Consider the following 15,413-nt stretch of genomic DNA (forward strand, 5'->3'; position numbering starts at 1 on the left):
AGGGATGGGAAGATTTTATTGATGCCATTATTAATTCTTCTTATTGGTCTAATTCTTTATCAATTCCCTTATTGATTCCTGATAACTTTCTTTGTGGTCTCAGGGTTTCAGTGTTAATGCAATTGTTTTATAATCTCCTGTTTATTAATGACCTTGCACGTTGATGAATATATGAAACATAACTGCTGCACTGGTGACAGTCCGGAGGTTGTCCTGCCCTCACAGTTCAGCAGTTACACCTTTTTCATTCTGTCAACATCACATGTCTGGGCTTCAATAAGAGGAATTTATAAGCTTAGAGGTATACGATTCAGATGGATTGGACAATTTGGAACTGGTTCTCATTCCCATCCCTATTCATATCTGCATCTTTTTTCAGATTTCCTCAAATTCTTTGAACTTCAGTGAGAGATCATGAGTTAACAGGTGTGGTGGTCTTCACATGATTGACCTGTGTGTCTAAAGGAATGATACAGGTGTCATTTGGCTGCTGCTGTAACACAGATAACCCTAAATGCTTCTGTGCCCTCCTGCCAGCGTTATCTGCTGAGATGTACCCCAACCGAGGGTCCGAGTCAATCTCATATCTGTAGTGATATCCCTCCAGAACATCCCGACATGCATTTCTCATTTCGATAATCCAATTCTTCATACCTTTGCGATTCAGATAGAGCACAAAGAGAAAGAGCATGCCCACAAATCCTAGCACCAGCCCCAGGAAGACATAGGATGTCTGGAGGGTGAGGTCACTCACCTCTGCTTGAACTGGAACAATACATCCAATAGCCTGCACTCCAAGCCCTTGCAGCCGGGTGTCAGTTAACCCTCTTGGGGAAGCACACCTCACAGCATCCACATCTACTTGAGCCCTCGATTCATTCAACCAGGCAATAAAATCGTGGCTTTCACAGGAGCAGGTGTAAGGGTTGTTACCAAGAAGGATTTGGATGTTTCCAATGTTCTCCAGCTCCCTCAGGGCGTCATCCCTAAATGTTCTGAAGGCATTGTATGTCAGGTCTAGCACCTTCAGATGGTTCATGCCAGAGAAGGTTCCAGTATAGACGGTCAACAGAGAGTTGTTAGCAAGGACGAGCTGCTGCAGATTGGGAAGGTGGGAGAACATCCCAGGGGGCAGCAGGGCAAGGTGGTTCCCAGAGAGGTCAAGGCAGAGGAGCCCTTGGAGGTCACCCCAACGCAGCGCCGTGGTGAGGTCCGTCAGGGTATTGAAGTTGTACAGTGAGCGGCTCAGGTTGAGCTCCTGCAGGGGACTACCAGGTATGCTTAGAGCCTCTGGATGGATGAGTACCAGCTGGTTGCCACTGAGGTCTAAGAGGCGCAGGTTGATGAGGGCAGAGAAGCTGTGGGACGCCATCTCTGAAATCCTGTGAAAATGACTACTATAGTTAAATATACCCTTAAAAGTAAACAAAAAAAAAACCCCACATCCACAAAAATAGATATAACTTATTTATTAGATACACATCACTAAAGGTAGTCATATTGTCCAAATATGGCTTGATATACATGAATGAAACAAAAAACAAACATTGACATTCTCACCTATTATTGCTTAAAATCATGTTGGTAACATTCGCCAGCTCTGTGAATGAATCGGGTCCAGTTTGCTGTATATTATTCCCTGTGATGATGACAGTCTTTGCATATCCTGGAATCATTTGTGGTACCGTGGTCAGATCCTTAGAGTCACATCTCACTGTGCGGGTGACAGTAAAACACTCACAGCCATAGGGACACCCCAAGCACTGGTATGGTGCGTAAAGAAGCACTCCCAAAAACACACTGCGGACTGCAGAAATACACATCTCTAAATTATGGCCAATTAACAACAACAACAAAAATCTATAAATTCAATAAATTAATGAGTCAAATTTGGCTTTTGTTTCTCACAAGCAAATGAAAAACTGCAGAGTAGAGCGCTCAGTCCTTCCTCATCTGCTCCACTCTGGGAATAAAGGTTCCCGCAAATTGATGGGAGTTCATATCACGCAGAATCTGGTGGATGAAAAAGGTACGTGGTTCCCTTAAAGGTACAGAGGACGATCAGGACATCCACAGCGTGTGACCTACACCAGTCAGCCAGAGGAGACATGAAACAGCTTTGTATACAGCACATCCAAAATGAAGTTACAAAAATTAAGATATTAATAGATATTGATATTATAGATAAACCATAATAAAAATACTCATTAGGTTCAGAGCAAAATAAAAAAAAATCAAATCAAAATGTATTGTAATAGTAATAATAATGTAATAAAGTATTGCTGGTCATATAATTAGTTACTTTATATGACATTCCAGCATGCGGATGCACAGTTTGAAAGCATTCAAATTATTTGTGGAGAAATGTAAATACTACAGCATGTAAAAAAACAAAAAAACAACAAGCATTACACTTGTTTGTCTTTATGAACCAGAGGAAGATAGACTGAGGGGAAGAGGACGTTTCTTTAGGACATTACCACTATTTTTCCTCATGTGGGTCCTACATCACTCTGTCTTTGGTAGCAGTTCATATCTCTCACAAATAATTGATGAATACCTTCAGCATTAAGATTTCGTGATCCATTTTGCAGCGCTTCATCCCTGAAATGTACATTAGCTAGACTGGAAACACATTCATCACTGCTGTTCATGAAAAATACATGTGGAACACAACTGGTTCACAATCAGGAAAGAGGCATCGCCCATTTTTAATGCTTGTAATGACAAAAACAAAAACAAAAACACTTTGTGGCGATCTTGGAAGATATGTTTTAGACAGTGTAAACACATTACTAAATGATACATACTTTGAAGGAAAAATAACCAACAAAACTTCAAAAGTTGATTACTCATTTCAAAACTACCCATGAACAGTTTGATTTTGCCCTCACAGACATTACAACAGCACTACAGATCACTACAGGCAATGAAGTCCTTCATGTGGTATTTTTCTTACAAGCAAATGTCCCATCAAAACAAATCATTCATGTCAAAGAAATGTCAAAATATAAAGTATAACCACAGTCTATGAGTCAACCCGTTGTACTGCTCGATACATTACTACAGATTGAATGTTAGGATGAATGTGCCGAGGACTCCGCAGAGCATGAGGAAGGGAAGCCAGGTCTTGAGGAATGCCGTCCAGCTGAAGGATACAGAGAGGGTAATGTGTTAGAGTACAATATTAACATCTGGACACTGTGAGTGTGTCTGTGTGTGGGTGTGGCAGGGAGGGTGAAACACCCTATCTTGTATATTTTGGAGACAAGGACATGTGAGGTGTATTGAGGTATCATGGTCCAGTTGCTTTTCTCCCAGAAGCCCACAGCTCCTCTCCTCTATAGTTGGTGTCCTACTGTCCTTTCCACCCACCCAGCGCAGGGAGACCCAGCAGAGAGGTGACCTCCAGCTGTGGCACGGAGGGGAGCGCGTCTGTCAGTGATGAATTACATGACTCCCCTTCTGTTTAAAAGAAGTGGGAGTGTATGTGCAGAGGCAGCATATGCTGTGACGCCAGCTTTCTCTATGTGGGTCAGCGGAGAATAATGAGGGGACCTCTTTGAGCCATATGTCTCTTAATGCGTATGCAAGCATCCAGCAGCAGAGCAATTTAACAGGCTGTGTACATATTTGTGATGAAGATACTTAATCCATGTGTGTTTGATCCAGTATTGTTAGTAAATCATAGTTTACCTCTCCTAACCTGTAATCCTCCTACTGTTATCTACTGACTGCAGGTTTGTCCAATATGGAAGATGAATCCCACCTCTTTTGCTCTGCTCTTGTGCTGTTTCTTACTTTTCTCGAGGGCTGCAAATAATAACTGTTTTATTAATTAATCTATTTATTAATCAATTAGTCGTTTGGTCCGTAAAATGTCAGAAAATGGTGAAGATGTTGATCACTGTGTTCTAAAACCCAAGATGCAACCTCAAAACGGATGAAAACTAGCTATTTTAGCTGATTCCAATGCATTTACATTTTAATTTGAAATGTTCATGAATGTACACTGTCCCCTTTTTAAATAAATAAATAAACTAAACTAAACTAAATGCCATTTTTGTCCAAACCAACAGTCCATAATCTAAGGATGTTCAGTTTACTGTCATAGAAAACTATGACACTAGAAAATATTCATATTTAAGAAGCTGGAATCTTTTTTTCTTTAAATGACAATAATAAATAATCAATGTAGTTAGCAAATGCATGGACTAACTGATGAAACAACTAATTGTTGTGGTGCTACATTTTTCCCTGATAACAGTTTCTTTTGCAGATTTTTTTCTTTTTCAATCTGCAGGTTTAAGGATAGAGGGTGTTACATGTTGTACTAAGAGTTAGAAACTCTAGGACAGATTTGTGATTTGTTATGTATATATATATAAAAAAAATCAATGACAGTGATTTTGCTGACTAACTCTATGTAATGTAACAAACAGCAAAAACAAAACCAGAAGTGTGAAGTTTTGAAAGTGGGCTTGAGGACAACAGGAACTCAGATGGTAAAGAGGGTAGACCATAAAGGTAAGTTGTTCAATCCCAGGCTGCTCTTGTATACAGGTCCAAGTGTCCTCGACCGGGACACCCAAACACAAAAGTAGCCACAAAATGACTGAAATGTAATGTAAGTTAAATCTATTAAAAGCAACAAGGATGTTGTTTATATAACGATTAGGTGTTCAAATTTCAATGTACAATACAGAAGCACATCATTTATAACTGGAAAAGAAGATCCCAGTGTTACACTTATGGGCTTTTTAGTGAGACAGATGAAAGAAAACTTCTAAAGCAAAATGTGTTAAGAAGAGTTCAAGATGTGTAACTGGAAGAGAAGCAGAGCTAATTCAGTATTTGTGCATTGCTCTTAATTTAGAAAAAGCAGAATTAGGTTTAAATGCTTACCTCACATGTTTCCCATGAATGAGAGACAGTACACATAAGTTCACCATGTTCCAAGATGTGCTGTTGTCGTAGCGCATGAGATTAAGGGCCATGGCGACGTGGGAATGACAGTTATCGAAGCACAAATTGTGCTTCAAGAAAACAGAGAAAAGCAATCATTATATGTGTAATGATGTATAAATATGCGTGTTAAAGAGTTCTAAAGATTGTCTTACCGGCCTACATTTATATTCCTCGGATGCATCAAGAACTGCTTTGTCCCATGTAGCAGCACCATGGCCACAAACTTTGTCCACGTCAAGCTTCCAGTACCTGCAACATGTTACCATTTCATTAACTAATAATCCATGTTTTTAAAGTGGCTGATCTGTGTTGCAACAGCATCATAATGGTTTGATCAAGCATCTTACTTTGTTGGTCTACCAAAGCCCATGTTGTCCTCCTGGAAATAAATGAAGACATTTAGCTGCACAAGTGACTTTTTTTTTTTTTGTTTAAATGCCGTAAACTAAATATGCAGAGGATTACTGATTGATTATATTATAATGTATTCAGCTGCAGCACTCTGCAACTCACATGCCATTTGTATTATGTTTATTTCCATCACTGGACTCTCCTGAGACTTGAGGAGAGAAATGGCATGTGAAATGGGATCAATTGTGTATGAATGCTACAAGTTACTCACTGAGACAAAGTATGATCCTGCAAAATCTCTTATGACTCCAGAAGAGGTGCATATACCCATGTGACCAATAAAGGGGAGCAGCCACCTGCAGGATGCAAATGTATAAATTAATTTCGACTGTGGAGCAAAACATATAATATTTGTTACATTGTGGAACAGGAAAATATAGCATAAAATACCCCCATATACAAATATAAATGTTGTGCTTTAGCTAATACATTTGACGTAGCAAAACGTTTGAGCCAGAAAAGAGCAAGAGACAATTCAGCTACTTACGATAAAATAGGAATGGGTGTCCAGACTACGCAGAACGGGTAGCGGTTGTTTTTTCTGTCGCTTTTCAAGAAATCCCCGTTATAGTTCATCATCATGTCGGTATCGTCCGTCTCCGCCATCACTGCCCGTACTGATCATAGCCTGTATGGGACTGACAGATGACTGTGACGGCGGGGGAAGCGGAAGCACGCAGGCGTCGCCTTCGCGGATTAATTCATCAGCAGTCGGTCAGTGAACGCACCACCGTTTACAACTGCGTGACTTATTTTTTTACCGCCATTGAATGAGTGCTGCAATTTTAAATGTTTTTTTAGAAAAGAAAAAACAATATTTATTATTTGCATCTATTGTATTTTTTTCTTTTCTTTTTCGCTTCTGCACTGTAACTTTTTAGCGTTTTCAAGGGTCAGACCAAGCCATTAGCCTACATCACATATTTTAACAATGAAATGTACAAAAACGTCTCTCATATTAAAATAAAATTTTGATAGTGGCTACATTTGAGAACATATACATCAGACATTACCGCCTGAAAACGGTGTATATGTCACCCTGTTTGAGTTTCATTTTGCACCAACACTCAGAGGCTCAGCCAGGAGTGAACTTCATCACTTTAACCTCTACTAAAGCTGGGTCACCTCATTATTGTACAGTATATGGAGCATGAGATGTTCACCTAAGTACTCGTGCTTGTCCATACCTTGCACACATTTGTTGCCTAATAGCCAGCAAAAGCAGAAATTGATGAATGAGCAGGATACCTGAAAGTTCTTACTATACGGTTCATACATCTTATCAACCTAGTTAGTATTGCAGCAGCAGCAGTACTGCTGTATTTGTTAGACACTAAAAGGACAAATAATTCATCATAATGTTAGCAATGATGGAACAAAAGCAAGAGAACACAGACAAGAAGGTGTTCAATAATTTTATTCTTTAATTTGTCTGCAACAAAGGTTATTACAGGATTCCTTAAAGAAAAACAGAGTATTTCAAATTCATGAACTAAGTAAAACATATGGAAGCCTAGTGTTGCATGTTGTTATTCTTTAACATTTACCCTTTTCCGGGCAAACAAGCAGTTCTCTGAGCAACAAATGGGATGGCTCTGTGTCCTTTTTGCCCACAACTATGGTCAGAGAAGCCTCATGCAAGCAGGACTGAACACCTGACAGGAGCAGAGGACTAGTGCTAGAGCCACGCAGCTAGTAGGCAGGAACCCTATCGCCACCAAATACTTAGTGCCCAGTTGTCATACACCACAAATTAGCATCTGTGTCCCACTCAAACCCAACAAAAGTTTCACACTGACATGTCACACCAATTTTAATTTGCAATCAAGGAGTCTTCATTAAAAACAAAAAACTGAATTAGACAAATTTTTACTTGTCGATGTCATGTTGATCTTATCAACGATCTATTGTAGTAAAATCTCCCTCTAAACTTAAAGGAGTATATTGTGCCAAAATTATGTTTCAATGAAACATAGAAAACAAACATTAATCCTTGGCCATTTAAATCATAGATGACAACCTTTGGCAGAAGAAAACACAAGATTTTTTCACACATTTATAAACTAAAAGTTTATAAACACATTTCACTGGAGCAACACTTTCACAAATCGGAGAGTGACGGCATTCTAGGCTTTCTGTGACCAAAACTCCAACAGAAAATAGATCTATTCTAATTCAGAATCAATGACTTGGGTGTGCAGCCTTTCTGAGATGAGCGGGCACTGTGACTCTTCGCTCCAGCTGTAGGGCAGACAGGAGATGCAACAAAGCAACGTCTTCTGGTTTGTGATCAGATCTTATCCTCCATGGAGGACACTGTGACTATGTGGCCACACTGACCTGAAAATAGGTCAACTGGCTGCCTCTCCCTCGACGTGTTTGTGTGTCTCTCCAACATAAACCTGAGGAGGGATAAGTGCTGAACTCCTCCATCTTCTTCTTCATGAGAAACTGGGGAGTGACGTGGAAGGTGCTCTCCTCAAAAGGTGTCCCCCTGCCACCACAGGGTGGATGCAGAGGCTGAGGTGTTGTCGGTGCTTTGAAGGGGCGAGATGGGTGTCTTCTTCACCCTAATGAATTCCTCTCCCCAAAGTGGTCTCCACCTGTCCTGTATAAGGGCAGGGGAGGGCAATGCATCGTGCAGAGATGTGACATAACATTCACTCAATGTTTCTGTCAGATAGGGGGGGATTAAGATTCAAACTGGAGCTGGGAGAGTGTTTTGCTTCCTACATCCATTCTACAGAATGGCTGACAGCTTCTTTAGCTCGGTCGACACTGTACTTGTCCCTCTGAGCTGTCCTCGTCGTCTGACCCTTCTGGTCCCACGCCACGCAAGCCTGTGATGCGATAGCCCATGTTGAGCAGCATTACCTCCAGTGGATCAGCGTTCATACGTCGCTGGTTGGCCTGAGCAGCACCCTCCATGTCCTCTACCACGCGTCCATTCTCGTTCTCCGTCTGACCAAAAACAGAGGAAAAAGGTAATGGCAGCAGAGTGATACACATTCACTTGTGGTGGTAAGTTCTGTTTAGATTTTAATATCAAAACCTGTACATTCATTTTTGGTGCACTCAGGTGTTCTTCATTGACTTGTAGATCAGGAAATATCACATGACCACAACATATTTTTCAGGTATAACAGGTGGTCATCAGTCACTGGTATATGTCAGAAAAACTGAAAGATTGTTCAAATGACCACATAACTAAACCATGATGGGGGAATGTTGGGGCCCCCATGAATTAAAGAGGTCTGGACCTGCTCTAAGTGAAAAGTGCGCTGAGATAACACCTCCTGTGATTTTGTGCTATATAAATAAAACTGACTGACTTAACTCACAAAAAAAAAAAGAAGAAGAAAATACTGAAAGTCCCTAAAACAGAGCTTGAACACCGTCCTGTTTCCTTAAGAAAATGAAATCACTTCCATTTTAAAACTCCTTAAGTTTTAAAAAACAAACGTTCACCTCTGGTCTGGGGTTCCATAATCGGACCACAGGGTCGATACCACTGGTAGCCAGGAAGCAGTAGCTGGGGTGTGGCTGCAGGCAGTTGACTATAGACTCGTCTCCCTGCAGGATCCTCACCAGGTTGGTTGTCTCCTTTTCCCAGATAAAGAAAGAGCCGTCGTCTGAGCCGCTCACTATGTACTGGCCTTTGCTGTGGAGATGAGATAACTATTCAGACCTGCCTGACAAGACACCTACCTGAAACATGTTGTATGTACTGGGAGTTACTAAACCGTGCAACTGTTTTAATTTATACAAACTATTTCGTATAATGCTTGATCAGTTCAACACTCAACGAGTCATTCTCATACACAGTGCTGAGTGTTAACTCATAAGCTCTGTTACATTGTGCGTACTATATTAAATTTAATCTCATTTGTATCTCAAGTAATTTTGTGTGGCCTCCATAAGCCGATACACATTTTGAATGAGTGAACAAACATTCACTTCTACATCACAAAGACAAAGCATTTCTTATTCAATGAATTAATCATATTGGAAAAACTAAAATGTTCAAATGTCATGATTTAAGTTTTCCATAATCTGCCTCTTACTAAACATATTGTGTTTGAGTAATAAAACAGACTGTTGCTGTTTTGAAATTTCTCATCCTATTGAAACAGGGAGACCCACATTTTTCACAAAACATTGTAGATAGACTACCACAGTCAACATTTATGAATGCTTTATGCTACAGGTTTTTGCTCCACTGCCTCCAGTGTACATTAGTTTTTCTCTGTCTCTGGCTGCCCCCTAGTGGAGCATCAGCAGACCAGACGTGAGATTTACAGACCTCCCAAAGAAGTTGGCCTCTTTGATGTCTGTGGTGGTGTTGCAGTGACCGCAGTATCTGTGCTTGTAGTCAAAGCTACGTTCTCGCAGCACCAGCTCATCTTCAGGAATGGACTCCTTCCGACTGAACGAATGGAACCTAATCGAACTGTTGGCCTTTTTATCTTCTGCTAGTGAGGAAAGAAATCATAATCAGGGAGTCACTCATAGGTATTTACAAATAAACTGCTAGTGTCTGCTAGCCAAACTAAATGCGCTTATATGTTACATAATCTTTAAAACAAATTTCTTGAGGTGTGCACTAAAATTGTCCTGAGCTGGTGGAATAAGCTGTTACCTGGTATAAAGTTTCTGTTTACACTTCCACCTTTGAATACAAACCATGTAAATATCTCACAGGTACAAAAAAAGGATGGTGGCAATGTGTTATCCAAATTTATTTCAAGAACCAACTGTGTATATACTGTGTATATATTTTATATATAAAATGATGGCACTGTTTCACTCTTTCCTACCTGATTCTGTCTTGGAGAAGAGAGCAGCCTTAATATCTTTATCCAAGGCATCACAGGCGCTACTGTGCGCCTGCTCCGGAAACTTTCCTTTGAAATCATCCAGACACTCCAGAGCTTCAGACACATACTTGAGCTCAAACAGACATCGTGCCAGCCTAAAATGAGCCTTCAGGTGGCCGGGGTTTAGAGTTAGAGCCTTCAGACAGTCCCTGAGGGCATCATAATGGTCTCCATCCCTATGAATCACAGACATAATCATAAACACTTGTTAACTGTTTTCATAGCCTTCAGGAGAAGAAAGAATGATCACTGCAGTGTCACAACTTTATGATACAATGAGACCTACCACTTGCGTTTCATGTAGGCTGCAGCTCGGTTCCCATAGAGCATGGCATTACAGCTGGCCTGATGAATGCCTAAACTGTACAGCTGTATAGCCTGCGTCCACTGCTGCCGCGCAAACGCATCATTAGCTTGCTGCTTTATCTTCTCCAAGTTAGGAGGGAGCTCAGTGGAACTGCAACAAAGAGAGAAGATGAAAGAGCAGATATTTTAGTGTGTGCACATTTATAAACCTTTATACAGTCAATTTGTGTGTAAGAGCGATCACAGACTGGATGAAAAGACACTTACCTTGATCGCATCTTGCTTTCAGCAAATCGAATATGGTTGGTTGGCAAATGAATTCCATTGGAGACGCCATTGGTTGTCTTTCCATTCTGCACATCTCCTGGAGAGACAAAATGGCAAAAAATGCCATCACATCTATACATGACATACATTATGTACCTCACTGACGCTACTTGAGATATTTCCCGAGTAAACATGCCACAGACCTACCTGTTGATGACTGGCACTTTTTCGGAAGCAAGAAGGTGTATGGCCTTTGTTTAAATGTCAAGTCAAACAGGTACACCTAAAACACCATAAAAATGAACAAACAGAGCAAACATTTCAACAGTGAACCAGAAATTAAGAGCTTGTCTCACTGCTCGTTGTTTGCTCAGGGAAGCATTACCTGTTCCCCACCCATGTTGACGAGTAGTTCAGTGCCATCAGGACTGAAGGTGACGTAGGTGGCCACCAGGACCCTCAAGCGGTTATTGTAGTCTGGGAGTTTTACTGGCAGGTGACCTGAAGCAAACAAACAGAGGGACAGATTTTTTGTGTCAGTTGACACATCACATTTGTTGAAGTCTTTACTATATAATTTGAACATAAATGTGCCCATTAAATACATTTGATAAAAAATCAATTCATGCATTATGCACCTGCAACATAATACTGGCCAGCTCCGTCTGGGATGGGCTTCTGCCTTTCACAGAAAGTGTGCACAGCTGCTGATGTGCTTTGACTCATAGATTTCCTGTGCAAGGAAATAAAAATGTGTTTAAACCCCAAGTTGTGAATGTGTACATCAATCCCTGGAGTGGAGAATGACTTACATTTGATTGGTTGTTGAATAATCATGATTATAGACCATACCAACCTGTAGTTGTGAATCATTCGAATATCATAGAGGCGTACAAAAGGACCATTGGCCCCAACTGCCAGGTAGTTGTTGTCCCGTGGATTGACAGCGAGACACTTGGCTTCAACCAGCTGACCACAGAACTCTGTCAGGTCGATGAGCACGTCAGAGCGTTTACTGTTCTCCCGTAAGTCATATTGTCTGTACACACAAGAAAAAAGTGAGCTTAATAACCATGGAAAATCTGATAGTATGAAAATCTTTGTGTAACATAACATTGTATAAATGATTCCCGGGCTCTAACCTGATGATGCCATCCTCTGCAGCGCTCCAGAAGGTGTTGGGCCACATGGGTGCTGTGGCAATGCGTTTTACTCTGTTGGTGTGATCAGAAAACATATGGATGGTTTCCTTTGCCGTCAGGTCATGCACATGGACCTTTGTGTCGGCTGCACCTGTTATCAAAATTCTGTCACCGGAGTGAGGGAGGAACTGTACGAAGAAACAAACACAGTGAATTGATGAGTACAGACACAATGTCTTGTGATTATTTATTTTTTTCAAAGACATACTGATTCAATTTTTGCAAATGCCCACAGATTAAGACATTGCTAAGATATTTACATGGGTTCTTATAGGTCAAGGTTTTAGATTTCGCCCCCATCTTAGTCAAGCTCTCTATCGTTGAACAGTGCTATAATCGGGGGGGATTTTGTGTTAACTGTGATACAAATGTGTAAAAGATGTTTTTTCACCAAATGACAAGCTACAAAATAAATAGTCAACAGTGACACCTAATGTACAGGAAGTGAACTTGTAACATACAAAGCACTTCTTAATATCTACAGAATGATTGAGGCAGAGCAAAGTGTCACATCAGTAGAGCATGTTTTGCATACTGTAGGTCATCCTGAATTTGAATAATTGTTTGTGATGCAAAATGTAGTGAAATTATAATAGTGAATCCAATTCAGATTGACATGCAACAATTAGGAGCATTATTTTTATGTGGGCTGCACCTAATTCACATCGCTTCCTTAAATCACATTATAACTGACCATTTCAGCCACCTGCCATTCACTGCCTCCCTCTTCCAATCAGATCTGCTTACCTTTACAGAGAATATGTTCGCTGCATGGCCTGTGTGCATAGTAGTAAGCTTCTTGTGTCTGAATGGATCCCAGACAATGGCATGTTGATCATCTGAACCCGAGGCCAGAAGACTGAAATAAGAAAAAAAAAATCACCAAGACAAGTTATATGCTTACATAAAACAGATAGTAATCCCAGGTCCACACAATAATTGTTTATATTGTAAAAGTTTAGGTTTTGAAGACTTACTCTCCGCTTTCATTCCACTCCAAACAGTTCACGCAGCCAGTGTGGCCCTGTCGAAACACACAGTATAAACTGTAAGAAAATATACTGTGCACAAGTATTGCACACAGGCATATACACAATTAATCACTGACCTGAAGCTCAGCCTCCAGTCCAAGTCTCTTGATGAAAGGGTCAGTCACATGGTAGGACTTTTGGAAGCCAGATGCCCTCTTGTCCTACAGACATGAATCAAAGCCTTCATCATCTCGTCACCAGTTATTGTGGTTTTCAAGCAGTTTTCCACATTTTGTATTTTTTGTGTTACTTTCTCATTTACTTGTATAATCCCTGAATGAGAGCCCAGCAACTATGCCAGATCATTGCAATGACGTTAAGCCTATAATTTCTATGTGTGAGAAGCTCTTTGTGTCCAGCTCAGAGGATGTTGTGGCATTGCTTTACTCACCCTGATCTGCCTGTGCAGGATATCTCGGGTGATGTTGACAGTAGTCATGGCCTCACCACAAAACATAAATTAGGATCTGGGCAGGAGGATCCAGGGGTCAGGGCGCAGAAGACATTTACTCTGTATTTCTTGAGAATCAGCTGTGAAGCAGTTAAATACATGAAGACAAGAGCAGATAATACAGACTCGTCATAAGGCAATGACTTTACGATGATTTAATGTCAGTTAAAGATCAAAGTGGTCAGCTGCCATTTGAACAAATTATTCGTTAAAATGCGTTTAAAATCAATCAAGATACATGCATGTTAGCTGATATGCAGACGTTACTCAGCCCAGAGCCAAAGACAGTGAAGCTCTCGTCAACCAACACAAACAAGGCGAGTTCATTAGCTAACCATCAGCTAATGTTAGCTAATGCATCTCTGACAGTTTTTAAACCAAATTCCCGCAAGACAGTATCAACTATTTAAACGCTAAGGAGCTGTTAGTCTGCTGGAGTCGTTAGCCAGCTATGCATCAGGCCTTTAAGGGAGCTGTCGTTAATCAAGTAGCTGGCGTTAGCGTATTTGCGTTACCTTGCTAGCTAAACAACACGTCCACTTTATGTAAACGTCAACATTTGCAACAATTTAATCACAATGTACGACTACGAAAGAAGTCTCACCGCGTCGCTTGAGCAAAAACGGCTCCTGTCAAGAAATGTCCATTTAACAAACGTGATAAATTGCACTCTGTGTGAGTTTGTTGACAGGATTCTCGCTAATACCTTCTCTGACTTGAACGCAACCCTCCTCCCACTGTGCGCAGTGAACGCACCACGCAACTCTCTTCCGCTAAAACAGAACTACACTTCCGGTCTTATTTTATTCAGAATAAAATAATTATATTTACAAATGTGCAGCTAAAATATCAAAAAGCTTAAAGTCTTTTACTTTAGTTAAATGTTTGAGCTTCACTGTGCAGCATGATCTATGTGCAGAGTTTGCAGTGGTGGAAAGTAAGTATATTTTTTCAAGTACTGCACTGTACAAATGAGGTACATATAGTTTACTTGGGTATTTCTATTTGATGCTACTTTATACTTCTACTGCACTACGTTTCAGAGGGAAATATTGTACTTTCTACTCCACTACATTGATTTGACAGCTTTAGTTACTTTTCACAAAAAGATTTGACACATTGGATAATATAAGAAGCTTTTAAAATACAACACATTGTTTAAGATGAAACCAGTGGTTTCCAACTTTTTTAGGTTTTGACGTCTTACAAAAAGCAGTGTGTGGTCAGATCACATTTCAGATGTCTATGAGTTGGTAACAGCTCCACCAAATGACATTTTTTCCCTCTAAATGTCTCATTTCAATAAATGTTCAAATTATTCAATATTTCAGCAAAAAATCAAAGATTAGAGAAAAAGTCCAAAAACTGAGAACAGACTTTTTGTATGACTGGAACCACTGGACTAAACTAGCTAACAGTAGACCTATAAATATTTCAAACTAGCTCCACTTCCAGCAGCTACAACAGTAACATGTTATCTCACCAGACTTTGAAAGTGCTTCAGGCACATGAAGGAGACTTCCACCTTGTGACCTGAGAGATCTGCTGGGGTGTTATACTGGTACCACATCTGATATGTACTGTGGAACCGAGCAGGATTTTGAACTGTATTCTGAAAATAACAGCCAGTGAAGGTTTTAGGGGACTGTGGAGGAGTTATGTTGTCTGATTTTTTTTGTTGTCAATAGATGTTCTGGATGTTCTGGATGTTCTGGATAGTAAATAGTTTTATTGTAAAGTCAATAGAAAAGTAAGAGTCAGTTGTATGTATTGGTGACAGAGAATGTGATGGAAGAAATGCTTGCAATGCAGCAAGCAGCCAACAGGAGATGTGGATCAAAGGCCAGACCACACTTCAGGGGCAGCTTAAGGACATAAAGATGAACTGAACGGGCCGAGC

General features: G+C 40.4%; 3 protein-coding genes across 4 annotated transcripts; all 3 read right to left on the reverse strand.

Annotated features, from left to right (window-relative positions):
- Nucleotides 1-412: 412 nt before the first annotated feature.
- LOC128366834 (trophoblast glycoprotein-like) lies at nt 413-2,006 on the reverse strand. The gene is made up of 2 exons (XM_053327600.1): nt 1,561-2,006; nt 413-1,382 (listed from the first exon to the last, which is right to left on the reverse strand). The coding sequence occupies exons 1-2, from the start codon at nt 1,821-1,823 to the stop codon at nt 413-415; spliced, it is 1,233 nt and encodes a 410-aa protein (XP_053183575.1). The 5' UTR covers nt 1,824-2,006.
- A 762-nt stretch (nt 2,007-2,768) lies between these two features.
- LOC128366743 (transmembrane protein 222-like) lies at nt 2,769-5,985 on the reverse strand. Its single transcript, XM_053327500.1, has 6 exons — nt 5,867-5,985; nt 5,591-5,675; nt 5,316-5,347; nt 5,121-5,217; nt 4,906-5,036; nt 2,769-3,148 (listed from the first exon to the last, which is right to left on the reverse strand). The coding sequence occupies exons 1-6, from the start codon at nt 5,983-5,985 to the stop codon at nt 3,064-3,066; spliced, it is 549 nt and encodes a 182-aa protein (XP_053183475.1). The 3' UTR covers nt 2,769-3,063.
- A 795-nt stretch (nt 5,986-6,780) lies between these two features.
- On the reverse strand, nt 6,781-14,240 carry wdtc1 (WD and tetratricopeptide repeats 1). 2 transcript variants are annotated; one of them, XM_053327493.1, is made up of 16 exons: nt 14,118-14,240; nt 13,454-13,593; nt 13,140-13,223; nt 13,009-13,055; nt 12,779-12,890; nt 11,972-12,159; nt 11,686-11,868; nt 11,468-11,562; nt 11,215-11,330; nt 11,037-11,112; nt 10,830-10,926; nt 10,543-10,713; nt 10,197-10,432; nt 9,683-9,848; nt 8,848-9,040; nt 6,781-8,340 (listed from the first exon to the last, which is right to left on the reverse strand). In XM_053327493.1, the coding sequence occupies exons 2-16, from the start codon at nt 13,517-13,519 to the stop codon at nt 8,143-8,145; spliced, it is 2,028 nt and encodes a 675-aa protein (XP_053183468.1). In that variant the 5' UTR covers nt 13,520-13,593; nt 14,118-14,240; the 3' UTR covers nt 6,781-8,142. The 2 variants fall into 2 exon arrangements, with proteins under 2 accessions (XP_053183468.1, XP_053183465.1); XM_053327490.1 differs by having other exon boundaries at nt 9,683-9,851.
- Between the last annotated feature and the right edge of the window lie 1,173 nt (nt 14,241-15,413).

Source organism: Scomber japonicus, chromosome 10 (genome assembly GCF_027409825.1).
Source record: "Scomber japonicus isolate fScoJap1 chromosome 10, fScoJap1.pri, whole genome shotgun sequence".
In the NCBI taxonomy this organism is placed as follows: Eukaryota; Metazoa; Chordata; class Actinopteri; order Scombriformes; family Scombridae; genus Scomber; species Scomber japonicus.

What these genes read in the sequence shown, in the direction of transcription:
- LOC128366743 (XM_053327500.1), bottom strand. Translation starts at nt 5,985, where the DNA reads ATGGCGGAGACGGACGATACCGACATGATGATGAACTATAACGGGGAT. An exon ending in ACACCCATTCCTATTTTATC is followed by an intron (nt 5,676 to 5,866) that starts GTAAGTAGCTGA and finishes TGCATCCTGCAG; the next exon opens with GTGGCTGCTCCCCTTTATTG. An exon ending in CAGGATCATACTTTGTCTCA is followed by an intron (nt 5,348 to 5,590) that starts GTGAGTAACTTG and finishes ATTTATTTCCAG; the next exon opens with GAGGACAACATGGGCTTTGG.
- wdtc1 (XM_053327490.1), bottom strand. Translation starts at nt 13,519, where the DNA reads ATGTTTTGTGGTGAGGCCATGACTACTGTCAACATCACCCGAGATATC. An exon ending in CGAATGATTCACAACTACAG is followed by an intron (nt 11,563 to 11,685) that starts GTTGGTATGGTC and finishes TTCCTTGCACAG; the next exon opens with GAAATCTATGAGTCAAAGCA. An exon ending in CTTCTCCAAGACAGAATCAG is followed by an intron (nt 9,852 to 10,196) that starts GTAGGAAAGAGT and finishes TTTCCTCACTAG; the next exon opens with CAGAAGATAAAAAGGCCAAC.
- LOC128366834 (XM_053327600.1), bottom strand. Translation starts at nt 1,823, where the DNA reads ATGTGTATTTCTGCAGTCCGCAGTGTGTTTTTGGGAGTGCTTCTTTAC. An exon ending in ATGATTTTAAGCAATAATAG is followed by an intron (nt 1,383 to 1,560) that starts GTGAGAATGTCA and finishes TCATTTTCACAG; the next exon opens with GATTTCAGAGATGGCGTCCC.